General features: G+C 44.8%; 1 protein-coding gene across 2 annotated transcripts in view; it reads right to left on the bottom strand.

Annotated features, from left to right (window-relative positions):
* Nucleotides 1-5,531: 5,531 nt before the first annotated feature.
* The window catches only part of BTBD7 (BTB domain containing 7), a 76,993-nt gene continuing 69,286 nt past the window's right edge, over nucleotides 5,532-13,238 (bottom strand). For both annotated transcript variants that reach the window (XM_033107861.1, XM_033107862.1), the window contains exons 10-11: nucleotides 12,054-12,497; nucleotides 5,532-10,716 (exon numbers count right to left, since the gene is read on the bottom strand). In XM_033107861.1, coding sequence (XP_032963752.1) covers nucleotides 9,901-10,716; nucleotides 12,054-12,497 — 1,260 coding nt within the window. In that variant the 3' untranslated portion in view covers nucleotides 5,532-9,900. The remainder of the gene's footprint in view (nucleotides 10,717-12,053; nucleotides 12,498-13,238) is intronic.

The raw sequence follows: 13,238 nt of genomic DNA, 5'->3' as shown, positions 1-13,238 counted from the left end.
GTGGCTTTTCAGATTATTTAGTCTATTTAAAATGTACACAGCCTCCCTTTGCAGGTTATAAGAAAATGAGGGTGAGTATACTCCGGCAGCTGTACCTGCCCTGGGGGACTGGTTCATTTCTCCTGCTGTTACAGATGTGGCCGGATCGGAGGTCATGCCAGCAGAGCTCCCTCACTCCCCTGGCTTTACAACACCTCCTGGGAGGGAGGTTCCATAATCTTTGTTGGGACCTAGATGAACAACAGAACAAAGAAATGGACTTGGGTTGTGAACAATCAGTTTGTTCAGGCCCTGCTGTGTGCAGGAGAGGGCTGGGAGCCCACAGTCTAAGGAACAGGTGAGCTCCCCCTACATGCGGGCCATTATTTCACTAGTAAATGTGAAAACAAACCCAAAAGCCTATGCAGAGCCCCATCTTTGGCCTCTCATCAGCTCTTGCTTCCTTGGAAATTATTCAATTTGTTAAGCTCAGGTGAGTGAAGTGCTCTCTGCAGCCCTGGAGCTGCTCGTATACCTCAAAACTCACAATGTCGTCACCAATGCCAAAAGAACTGCAGCTCTCCCAGCACTCCTAAAGGACCCAGCGGAGCAGAAGAAACAGAGCAATCCAAGTGATCGCGGATCTTGGCAGTGGCTTGGTTCAGCTCCCCGTGGAAGACGGGTGTGTTCCAGGGAACGTGGGAAGTTCACGACACCAACCCAGCAGAGCTCCCAGGAGCCAGTGAGGCTGCCTCTGGTCTAGATGCAAGCCTTGGTCTGAGGGGCCCCACATTTGGCACCTGTCACTCTGAACCGCTGGGCATTAGCTAGATGTGTGTTCCACATGTAAACCAGACTCCCTCAGTTGGAAGGGACCTGAGACATCACCCAGCCTCACCTCCTCTCAGGGCAGAAGTCCCTCCCTCACGGGAGGTGTGCTGATCTTGGCCATTTGGCTTCCATGCCCCTTGCTCGTGGTGACAGTGCCCCCATTTTTTTTTTAAAGATTTTATTGGGGAAGGGGAACAGGACTTCATTGGGGAACAGTGTGTACTTCCAGGACTTTTTTCCAAGTCAAGTTGTTGTCCTTTCAATCTTAGTTGTGGAGGGTGCCGTTCAGCTTCAAGTTGTCCTTTCAGTCTTAGTTGTGTCGGGCGCAGCTCAGCTCCAGGTCCAGTTGCCGTTGCTAGTTGCAGGGGGCGCAGCCCACCATCTCCTGTGGGAGTCGAACCGGCAACCTTGTGGTTGAGAGGACGCGCTCCAACCAACTGAGCCATCCGGGAGCTCAGCTGCAGCTCAGCTCAAGGTGCGGTGTTCAATCTTAGTTGCAGGGGGCGCTGCCCACCATCCCTTGTGGGACTTGAGGAATTGAACTGGCAACCTTGTGGTTGAGAGCCCACACTCCAACCAACTGAGCTATCCGGGAGGCAGCTCAGCTCAAGGTGCGGTGTTCAATCTTAGTTGCAGAGGGCGCTGCCCATCATCCCTTGCGGAACTCGAGGAGTTGAACCGCAACGTTTTGGTTGAGAGCCCACTGGCCCATGTGGGAATCGAACCGGCAGCCTTAGGAGTTAGGAGCATGGAGCTCTAACCGCCTGAGACACCGGGCCGGCCCCGACAGTGCCCCCATTTTTAGTTAGCTCTCTGCCCCTCCACTTCCATGCCAGGTGATTTGAGGGCACTGGCCACACACCTCTCCCAGCTGTGGGCATAAATGTTGTGGGCAGGGGAGCCAGGCCTAGGAGGAAGCCAACAGTGGCAAAGAGGAGGGAAAGAAACCAGGTCTTTGGTGATTCCAGCATGGAGCCACCGGATTAAGCCTCGCCTGAAGCTTGTGCAGCCAACACTTTCCTGAAACATCTACGATTCTCTAGCTTCTGCTTCCGAAAACTTCTAGTGACAGAGTGCTCACCCCTCCCCCCGTCCCCACGGCACTCATCCCCTAGTCTTTCAGTTTTGGTGTCCTTTCCTCTGGAAAAAGCCAACACTTCCTATGGACTTCATTGGGCTCCCATCCAAAGCTCTGCTCTGGTCTCCCTGTGACTCCTCTGGAGGCGTAGGGGCTGCTCCTGGGGCTCTCTGGCACTTGCTCAGCAGCTGGGCCTTGCCTCTCCCCACCTGGAGACTCCCACTGGGTTTCTCCTCAGCCATCTTTCCTCCTGCCTGGGGTCGACGGCTGGCGCTGCTTTCCTCCTCCACTTCCCAGTCCTGGCTTCCCTCTCGAGCCTCTGCCTCAGGCCTCACGGCTCCTAGATGCAGCTGACTTGTAGTTCCATGAGCCAAATTGGCAAGTTCCACAACTGTATCAGCGTTCTCCAGAGAAACAGAACCAATAGGATATATGAATATGAAACAAGGAACCGACTCACGTGATTATGGAGGCTGAGAAGTCCCACGGTCTGCTATCTGCAAGCTGGAGACCCAGGGAAGACAGTGGTGCACAGCCAGTACAAGCCAAAAGCCAAAAGGCGCCGAGAACCAGAGAAGCTGATGATAGTCTCAGTCCTAGAGCAGGAGAGGACCAATGTCCCAGCTCAGACGGCAGAGAGAACGCGCCCTTCCTCAGCCTTTTTGTTCAGGCCCTCAACTGACTGGACAAGGCCCACCACACTGGGAGGGTGAACTTCTCTATTCAGTCCAATTCAAATGTAAATCTCACCCAGAAACACTCTCCTAGACAGACCCAGAATGTTTAGCCAAATAGCTGGGTACCCCATGGCCCCGTCAACCTGACACATGAAATTAACCATCACAACAGTCAACCCATTTATTTCGTATCATTCCACCAGCAGCTGTGTTTGTGGAACAAGGTAGGCCCTGTATCCGGGGCGCCCTCTCCCCGGGAAGAACAGTAACCTGTGCTCTGCCTGTTGTTGCAGTCTCTCTTGATCCAGGTGCAGCTCAGACAGCTTGCATTGTAAGATGCCAGCTGAGGGACCCAAGTGGTGGGCTGACAATGTCAGTCACAGCACCCCCCCTGTGGGGGGAGGGGTGTCTCAGCTCCATCAGAAAGCTCACCTTGGTTAGCAGATTTGGAGCATAAATAAAATGGGGCGCAACCGGGGAAAACAGGAGTTGCTTTAGAATGACTGGGAACCTCCTCTAGTTTATTCACAAGCTGCAGTCAAGTCACTGATTTCATTCCCCAGGTTCTCTTCTTTGTCCATTGGCCAAACGCTGCTGCCTGAGGCTCTCCTGCTTTTTCCTGACTGGCATCCCCTCCCCGCTCAGTGACCTCTTAATGATGGATGGAAAGACCTAAGACATTGTGGGTGGCTAATACTCAAATCACTATTTCACTTTGTAATAGCATACATTAATATCTGTGAGTTTATTTGCTTAAATATCTGTCCTCCCCAATAAACCATAAATTCTGTGAGGTCGGGGACTCTTTCCAGCTCATTATGAAAGTGCTGGACGCTGGCCCAATACCTGCCACGTGACGGGTGCTCCACCGTTACTTAAACACACAAACCACCCATGAAACCAGTGGTTTGCTAAGCACAGCCACAAGCTGCAATCTTCTGTACATGACCTCATTTTATCCATCCTCAATGACCCTCAGAATGTTACTGTCCATCCCCATTTTACAGATATGGAAACGGAGGCTCCAAGAAGCTGCGGTCCCACAGCTAGTCTGCGGTGACTCTGGGGATTAAATGCTCGCCCGCCTGGTCCCAGGCCCTGTTGTTTTATTCTACCAACCTGGCCTCACTCAAGTGGGGCACTTGTGAGCAATTAAGACTCTCTGGGGCAGAAATGATGGAAGATGCTGATGGCTTTTGCCTCAATCACAGGATGTCATATTTTGCCCCAGAGTAAGAGGGACGTTGACTCTCTTCTTGGATTTGTTTTGGTAAATGAGCTTAGACATACATGACAGAATTGGACCCTTCCAGCACGTAAGCCAGTCCAGGGAGGCTTTTCTAAACCTTCCCAGAAACACGAACCCAGCTCAGCCGCCCCAGAGCCCTCTTTGCCTTGCCCAGTGGTCCTTACTTCCATCACCTGCACTTTGAAGGTCCTTTTCACACGGAACTCCTCCCAGTCCTGGGACCAGTTAGACCCCCAGTCTTACCTCTGGAATTATTCGATGTCTTTTCTTCCTTGACGCTGAGCTTGTTATGGGTGGAACGGTGACTGTCTTGTTCATTACTGTCACCTCAGGACCTAGCAGGGGCTGGAAGGTAGAAGTTGCTTATTTGATGAATCAATGTTTGCTGAACAAATGAATGCCACGCTTGTACCTACCTCTAGCCCCCGCACATTTGTGTCCCCTGCCTGGGCCACCATACTTTCTGGTGCGTAGTACAACACTGTGGTTGAGAACCTGAGCTCTGGAGCCAAGATTGCCTGGGTTTGAGCCCAGGCTCTGCTAACTTATTAGCTGTGTGACCTTAGACAAGTTACTCGATATTTCTGAGCTTGTTTTCTCATTTGTAAAATGCCACTAAAAATAGTATGTCATTCACGGGTTAAAGAAAATACATGTAGTACCTAATTCATTGACTGAAGAAATACAAAGTGCTTAGCACGGAAACCAGCGTATTTCTCCCATTCATTCCTGGGTCAGGTCAAGCCAGCCTTCCCCTTAGCCATTACCTCCTACTGCTCTGTACCATTCTGTTTCTAGGACAAAAGTCATTTCCACCTATAGTTTCAAGTTTCTGAGAATAGGTATCCTGTCTGCTTTGTCTGCTGCTCCATATTCGCAGACTCTGGGAAGGGTGGACTCAAATACTCCTTAATGTGCTGAGGAGAAATTAGGCATCAAGTGGGAAAGCCGGCCTGAACTCACTTTTCCAGGGGTAATCCACAAGTAGAGACATGAAAATGGACTTACTCAATTTTTCTTAGATTAAGAAGCTCACTCACAGAAACCTTCGGTTTTATGTTGAAACTCCACAGTTAAGCTTAAGATGGTTACAAAATATAAAGACAGAATTGCCTTAGAGAGGCATGAAGGGTGAAATGCTAGGGTGGAACCTGGTAGTGAAATTATTAAAATAAAATAGCTATTTTATAGTAATTAAAAATGGAAGTTAGAGACCTTTCTATTTTGCATGTTTTTTCAGAAACCTAGGCTCTAGATCATGACTTCATTCCTCTTTCAATTTGACAAATGTTCACAAGTCAGAAGTTTAAAGAGTAAAAGCTCAGAATCTAAGCCAGGTCTTCGACACCTGGAGGCCCGTGAATCTCGGGGTACATCTAGGTCTCTGACTGAGCACACTCCAGGTACTGGGGCCTCATGGGCCGAATGTCGAGCCTTCTCTGGAGATCCCAGAGCAGGTAGTGTGTTGCTGAAACTTGTAAAATGAAATCTCTCAGAAATTCCTCAATGAAAAAAAGCAACATACAATGACCTTGATTCAGACAAAAATGTGTTTCCAAGAAAACCAAAATTAAAAAAGCCTCTGAATAACTGAAACCTTAGAAACAGAGGGTAAGTTCATGGTGAAAACCTCCCCATTCTAACCTAGAGGGTACAATCGCGTCTGCAATTGAGGACTGCAGGCTACTCTGCGAAAACAGACTATCCACTCCACAGGTTCTAGACAAGCCATTTATTTGAAATGCCAACTATATGTAGGAGAGTCAGTGTTACATGCTTATCGGTAACAGTAGAAAAATAGAACCAGTGAAAACCTTTGTACAACTGTAATGATACTCAAAAGAGAAATGTATCGTTTTATAATGCTTCACACAGACCAATTCAAGTTTGGAGGTACCTAAATAAAAATACTATATATTTCTTTAAAAAACATTATGTACAATTGAAGCGTAAACAAGTTTTACAAAGTACTGGTTATGCAGGTTATAGAAAACACTTGCATAGGACATGGAATCAGTTTAAGAAAAATTTCTGAGCCTTTAGCACTGAAGGCACTTGACTTTAGACCAGTTTAACAGCACAACCACAAGAAACGCAGTGCTGTAGGCCCACAGCGTGTGGCGTTCAGGAACCTTTCAGCCGCCCCGTCTAAGAGCAGGATTCCAGACCACCTGCCCAAGGAACCCAGATACAGTCTCGAGCAGGTACCCGAAGCTTCCAGAGCTCATCTTGTCTCTTAGACAGAACCCACGTAAACACACAAACACCAGAGGTTATTTTCAAGACACACACTTGCCAGTCATCTTTCTATAGAAACAGCCACAGAATTATAATATTCAGAATATGGAAGACTGACACACAGTCTGAGGATTTTATAGAGGAAAAAAATCAAGACTTAATACAACAATTACATAACAGCTATTGCAATTTATCAGACAAAAAGACAACTGAACATTCATAAAACATTGTTCATACAACAGTGTTAATGGAAAATAGTAAAATACCTTTTAGCGTGTGATGGTAACTCTTTTAGTAAGGTTGTCTGTAATGAGGTTTCAAAGTAATTACTTAGTAGACGAAGTAAACCATTGCAGAACAGGGAATAGCACCCATCACTGCTGCTTTAATAGTAACTTTCAACAGAAAGTTGAAAGTCAACTAAATAGTTTTCTAAAAGTCTAATAAACATTTCCCTTTGAGTTCAGTCCTAAGATAAAAACATGAATGCCTTAGAATTGCAAAACAAGTATCTTACAAGTGTTTCACGAAACACGTTTTCTCCTAAAAGGTGGATTGAACATTATGAAAACAAATACTTTGCTGAGTAGTTACTAAGAAATGTTAATCCTTCACCTTGAGGTCAGCTTTGAACCCCACCGCTGTCGCCGCATATGCTGTTCCTCTCAATTCAAACAAACAAGTATTGCCCATTGCTAAAACTTGAACAACTACTCAAAAGAAAACCCAATAAAGGATAGCAATTGTAATCAAGTTTTTGAGGAAGCAAAAACAAGAATTCGGTGAAGTTTCAGTGAGTTCTACAAAAAGACTCAAACAAAAGGAAGTCATTAAAAATCCTTAAAATCTAATTGGTTATCAAAACGTCGGGCGGGCTTAGGTCTAGGGGCACGTGCTAGAAAAGCTAAAGGGGCATGTGAGAAAGGGTGTGGTATGTGGGAAATTCAAAGCATTTTTCAGGAATTTTTGCCTTTGCGTGCTGCTACCTTTTTCCCTTAGGAGTCACAGGTAACTTGGAACTTAAATGATTGATCAAAATCACAAAAGTAAAAGAAAACTATAAGAAAACCAGCATCTTGAGGAAACGTGGACCTTCTCTTTCTGATTCAGGACCTAAAAGGTAGTTAGTTCTCTAACCTCAACAAGGCGGGCACCAAAGGTGGCGATTGTCTGACGGCCTGATTGTCTGGGGGCCCGAGACACGAGCTGGCATTCTGAGATGTGGTTCTCATGGAATTTCTAAACCAAGTGAAATGTCAGGTCCTGTGGCCTAAATTGTATATCATACATTTGTTTTTTCTGAGAGCAATCTTACTCAGACTTCACATAGATCTTAGAACATCATTAAAAGATTTTAATGCTCAGTAAGCATTGAAAACGATTGAATAGATGGGTTCAAAAGCCAGAGGCACAGAGCTATTCAACCTACCCTATTAACCATACTTCACAAGACACATTGAAAGTCCGCTAACACCTACCTTAACACACACAAAAGCCACATGTTTACCTTCTGAAAGTCACATGGGTCCACAGTCCCATAGGTTAAAGCAAGTTTCTCTCTATACACACAGTTTAGCCAGGTAAGCTACTAAATAATTCAAAGCAAACTTCACAAATTAAATAAAACTATGAACAGTGGCCACTTATTTTTATACTTACACTTTGGGGTCATGAAAGAATATTTAGGAAATTTTCAGAAAAAATGAATGTGTGGCATCAATAGCTCTTGTCTAACGTTTGTAAAAAACAAAACAGGTCAGAGATGAGAAAGTTCCCGCTCCACCCAAATTATCTCTACGCACTCTTATTTGCAGTACCAGCACATTACAGTCTGAATTCAGAATAGAAATTTAAAACTGTATCAAAATAATTCATGTCAACAGGTATAAACACACATTAAGGAATCTGATGGAATTAACAGTTTTTGCTTCTGAGAGACTGAGATTGGCTTCAAAAGACACCACCAGCTATTATAAAGAGTCAAACCTCCTAAAAATGAGAACGGAGTCTTACGTGTTTCTATTTTTAAAAAAGGGAGCCTGGGAGGCGATGCGGCGCCGACCTTACAGCAGATCAGTGAGCTCTGGGAGACCGGGAGCTGCGTGCGCAGCCTCCGCAGCGCGGACTCGTCTGGCAGCAGAACCAGCGGCAGCGCGTGCCCATGTGCAGATACACTGACGTGGGTCCCCCCTTGGAGACGATCGAGACTATCTACTGCTAGGAGTTTTTAAAATGTCAGATTATTCCTGAGTGTATATCCACAGGGTAAAGTAGGAAAAGACTGTAAGAGAAACTACAATTTCGGGAGAAATCAGAGTTGTGGACACCCAATAGAAACCTATAGACTGAAAAGTGCATGTAATTCATTTCTATGGTAGCTTGTAAAGGCTCCCTAGCCCTGCATAGCTTTAGAGTGTGAGTGACTCAGTTTTATATATACATACATACATGGAAGAGAGGCTCCCCAAGCATCCTTCACATGAGGGAAGATGCAGAAAGTCTCTTTTCTTCTAAGTGCTACGGCTGTGTGTATGTGTCTGTAAAAATACAAAGTGAATGCTCAAATAATGTTGAAGTGATTTAAAAACTCAAATACTAATATATTTACATTGCAGAGTAAGAAAAAAACAGTCCTTAGCTCACACATTGCCCTTCCAAGGGAGAGGATCTTAAAAAATCCCATGTGCTCAGTGGTTCAGTAAAATCCCAAACCAGCGTTCCCAGTGGAGTTCAAGTAGGACATGTAGTGTTTCACTGAAAAAGAATGGTTTCTCTTTTTTGGTGACAAAGCATTATGCATTATACAACGACTTTATAGGACACCGAAATTCAGACACACTTTAAAAAACATTTAAAAGAAAACACGCTTACAAACACCAAATGACATCCGTAAGACTGAAGCCCTTTTGTTTTTTTGTTTTTGTTTTTTCCCCACAGAGAGCAAGACAACTGAAGGCAGCAGCAGTCCTCTCCCCATCTCAGCGGGAGTCAACGCTCAGAACCAGGAGACCCAGAGTGCTGCCTCTAAGTTCCTTCCTGATGTCCCCGGCTATGATTGCAAGAAATCCGATCTCTTTAGAAGCTCATCTCTTTTCCTCTAACCCACACCACCAGAATTTGCGGTGATTCTGAGAGCGTCCACTCTGTGAAGACAGCAACAGTTGTCAGCCTGGGCACAAAAGGCTTTTCTCCTTCCTGTTCTTTACTGAACCAGCAAACTTCAGGATCCTGATTGGACTCCGCTGGAGGAATGAAGACCAGCTCCCAAGACTTATTAAAAAAGAATGACAACAGACTTATAGAGATTGAGCAGGAAGATTTCTGAACCAAAACAATTATTGAAAAGAGAGGAGCATTTTGATGTGCTGTTCTTTGGAATTTCTATAATTAAAAAATAAACACAGAACTATATCATAAGAAAATACATCTTAATGTGCAATCCAATGCACATGGAAATTGGTAGATGAACGGTAAAATGCAAAAAGTATGAAAATACAGTCCTTTAAATGTGGCAATAAAGTTTAACATACTGATATAAAATCAATAGATAAAATAAATGTACAAGTGCAAAAAAAATCCATCATTTGTAAGGAGAAAAAAAAGTGCCAGCTTGCTTGTTCTTAAAAATGCTTCCGCACAGAACTGTTCAAACACAAAACAGACAGATGCAGCATTCAAAATAACCCTCTTAGCATGCCACGTCTAATAAATGTGTATATACAAAACCAGAATAAAACCATGTGAAACTGAGTTATCAGCTGGCATCAATCAACTGGTTTCTAAGTTGTTGGGTTACATCAAAAATGGGATGTTTCACATCTCAGGCACAGAAGACTTGGAGGCTGAGCTCAGAGAGCAGACTTTTTGTAGAGGAAGTCTGGTTTGCTAGGTGACCTCCTTCCTCTGCTTATCGAATCTTCCCTTTCCAAATCCGTATTTCGCTGAGCTCCGGGGCCCAGGGACTCGCTGTCTGCTAGTCTTCTATTGGATCTCTCTTCTGGAGCTTCTGAGCTACATGCAGAATGTGAAGGTCTGTTAGGAATCAGCCCAAAAGTCAAGTCAGTTTCTACTGCTGTCCGTCCCCTGATGTGGGCCGGACCAGTGCCAGGATTTTCTGGGGCTGCCAGAGGGCATTCTGACCGCTGGGGAGGCTGCTCAACGACATCCAGCTGTATCGGCTCGTTCTTCTGTCTGTGCGGCTGCCCGTCAGGGGAAAGTGGATATTCTTTCCTAGCTTCTTCCTGCTTTTTAGGAGACGTCTGGCTAGGCAGGTAGGCTGACTTTAAGCCACTCGGTGATGCCTTATTGTGGCTATACAAATCGGGACCAAAAAATCCGCCTTGCGAAGGGGAAGGGGTGCGTCTGCCAGGGGCAGGAGTAGAGGGTCTGCAGGCAGCGTTTGAGAAGTCGTAGAAGCCTGGGTATTCCTGCTGATTTTCTCGGGCATCTGTTTTCTGTTCTAGTGTGTGTTTCTTCCGAGACGTGTGTGTGTGCCTCTGTGGAATACACGACAGATGCTGGGGAGGCCCTGGCCCTCCTTCAGACACTGATTGGCTTAATTCTGTGTCTGCAGCGAGTTCTGGAAGCCGCCTGTCCTTGAGTGACAGTGTGGACACACCCATGGCGATATCTGGCATTAGGTCATTTAGCACAGGCTGTGTACACTGCAAACAGCAACAAAAGGAGGAGGGTTAGACGAGAAGGGCCTATGACTCCCTCTTCGTAAAAATGATGTCCACTGATTTTGTTTCCTCATTATAAAACTAATACATGCTTGTTTAAGCAGGAGAAAGACACAACTATGAAGGTAAAAAATAAAACAAAAATGAACCCCTAACCTTCCCTACTGGGATAACCATTTGTTATTATTTTCAGTTTTTTTCTTTTTCTTTGCACATATATGAATTTTCACAAAGTTTTGTGCATATATAATTGTCACTAAATTGTCTCTGAGATTACTATTTAAATTACTGCGTAATATTCCACTGTATCAATGAGCTGTAACTTACTTTACCATTCTCCCACTATTGGACATTAAGGTTGTTTCTAATTTTTCATTATTATAATATAATGAAGACTGCAATGAACATACAAATAAATTACCTTTAAGGGGAGTTTTATTTAAAATGTAAACTAGCAGAACTTTTATAATTGTAGGAAATTTGGTTTATCAAACACTATCAACTTTTGTTGTTTCTTCTTTTGGGTGGGGAGGGGGACACAGCAGAGGGAATGGGGAGAAGGGTGTGAGGTGAGAAAGCATCACAATTTGACTAAGTTGTACATTGTCCCTAGATGCCAAAAAGTTCCATTTTATGAAGATTCCCTGAACTAATATATGTATCTTTTGTTTCTCTCTATATTGAATGCTACTGACAGTGGGTGACTGAGCAGGAAGACTCACAAATCACGATTTTGTTTCCCCCAAATGTATTAGGTAAAACAGAAATTCAACCTCTAAAGCAGTGCAAAAATCAAGCGAAGAACTCGCACTTAATTTACGAGCTGCTGGTGCTAGTACTTTGGCTCCTGAGCAAGTGCTCTGACCAAGGCTTGCCAGACACAGAGCAGGCGTGAGGACTAGTTTTCTGAATGGGGAGCCTTGTGCCCCTGCTCCTGACGGGACTCCTCCTGCCTCATCAAAGCATTCGGCAGGACAGTAATTCTGTAGAAGTCAGGGACAGATGCCAGACACGTGCTGGAACAGAGCTAGGATGGTGGGAATAGCCATGTGTGTTGCCCAGTAAACCCACCCTTCCCAACAACTGCAAAAGGAACATAAAGATAAGGCAGGCTCTCGACTACTCCTTCCATATACACCTCTGGTTTCTCTTCTCTGTCCTTTTTCACTCCCGGACACTCTTTTCCATACCCCTCAAGTCTAAGCTTTCAGCTTGTTAGTAACACTTCTGGGCACTGCTGAGTTCCACTAGGGCTCTTGGGACTTCTAATAGTGCAGACTTCCTATTTTAGGTAAGTTACTGAATGCTGGCTAGCTTACCACTTGTTTCTCAGATGCTATTGTAGCCGAGGCGGCGGCGGCGGCGGCGGCCACCGTCTGTCTCCCCAGTCCTGTGGTGTTGGTACAATCAGGTGCTCCTGCTTTAACGCCCGGCAAATAGACTGGAGGGGGGCCGGCTTTAGGAGCCGTTCTGGAGTGAAACAGCGAATGATTACAGGGATAAGAAAACGAACGTGAAGGATGCTGAGTGGGCGGTCTTTGTTTCCAGCCGGCTTTGAGTTGATTGTGGATAGGGGTAGCTGGGGGGTGGTACGGGGGTGGTGGAGGGGGCAGGGGAGGGTGGAAGGCCACAAAGGAGTCCAGATCTGTAAACATGGTTTCTGCAGTGGGGGTGCTGTTAACCCGACATCTCCCAGACTGTCTCATTGTCAAGAGCGGACTTTCATCCCCAAAACGTTCATCAGGAAAGAACTTGTGAGGATTCTAAGAAAGATTAAAAAAAAAAAAAAAAGACATTAACAGATTTCCTAGATGAAAATCTACAGGCTGAAAGAGTTAAGTGAGGACCTAAGAAAACAAGAATAAAAGGCATAACATTTTTCTAGGCCGGAAGTCTCCAAGAAAAAAATTACCTTAATAATATCACCAAAGAATAGACTGCAACCTACCATACAAAAAGAGCTGCTTAACTGAACATTCCAGCGAGCAGGTCAGTAATCTCTTGCAGGATTATGTGGTAATGTAAAAACAGGAAATAAAACCTAGTTCAAATATATCTTTGCTAAGAAAATAAAATTACAATTAAACACCAAATGAAGAAAAGGCATACAAGTGAAAATCCTCCTAGAACTTTCTGACAAAATGTCTGTACACACTCACTCTGAATAAAACTGTAAAATACTACTCCTTGCCTATTATATAGGAATAAGTTTGATTAACATTTTCATAAACATTATAAGGGAATATTTGAAATATAAAACCGTTGTTTCTCCAAAAATAAGACCTAGCCAGATGATCAGCTCTAATGTGTCTTTTGGAGCAAAAATTAATATAATCAAGAAATGACACACGAATGGCCTGCCGCCTTGCCAAAGAACCACGCACCACGCCTCCCTTTGAAGACTCAGCCTAACAGGGTCTGGAGTCAGTGGCCAGAAAATTCAATCTCTCGACCAGATGAAATTACATTTTATTTTAGGCTCTGACTTAGTAGCCATAAGCAGA

Source organism: Rhinolophus ferrumequinum, chromosome 6, assembly GCF_004115265.2.
Source record: "Rhinolophus ferrumequinum isolate MPI-CBG mRhiFer1 chromosome 6, mRhiFer1_v1.p, whole genome shotgun sequence".
Taxonomy (NCBI): Eukaryota; Metazoa; Chordata; class Mammalia; order Chiroptera; family Rhinolophidae; genus Rhinolophus; species Rhinolophus ferrumequinum.
The sequence above is the reverse complement of the archived record's forward strand: the minus strand, read 5'-3'. Positions and strand labels throughout refer to the sequence as shown.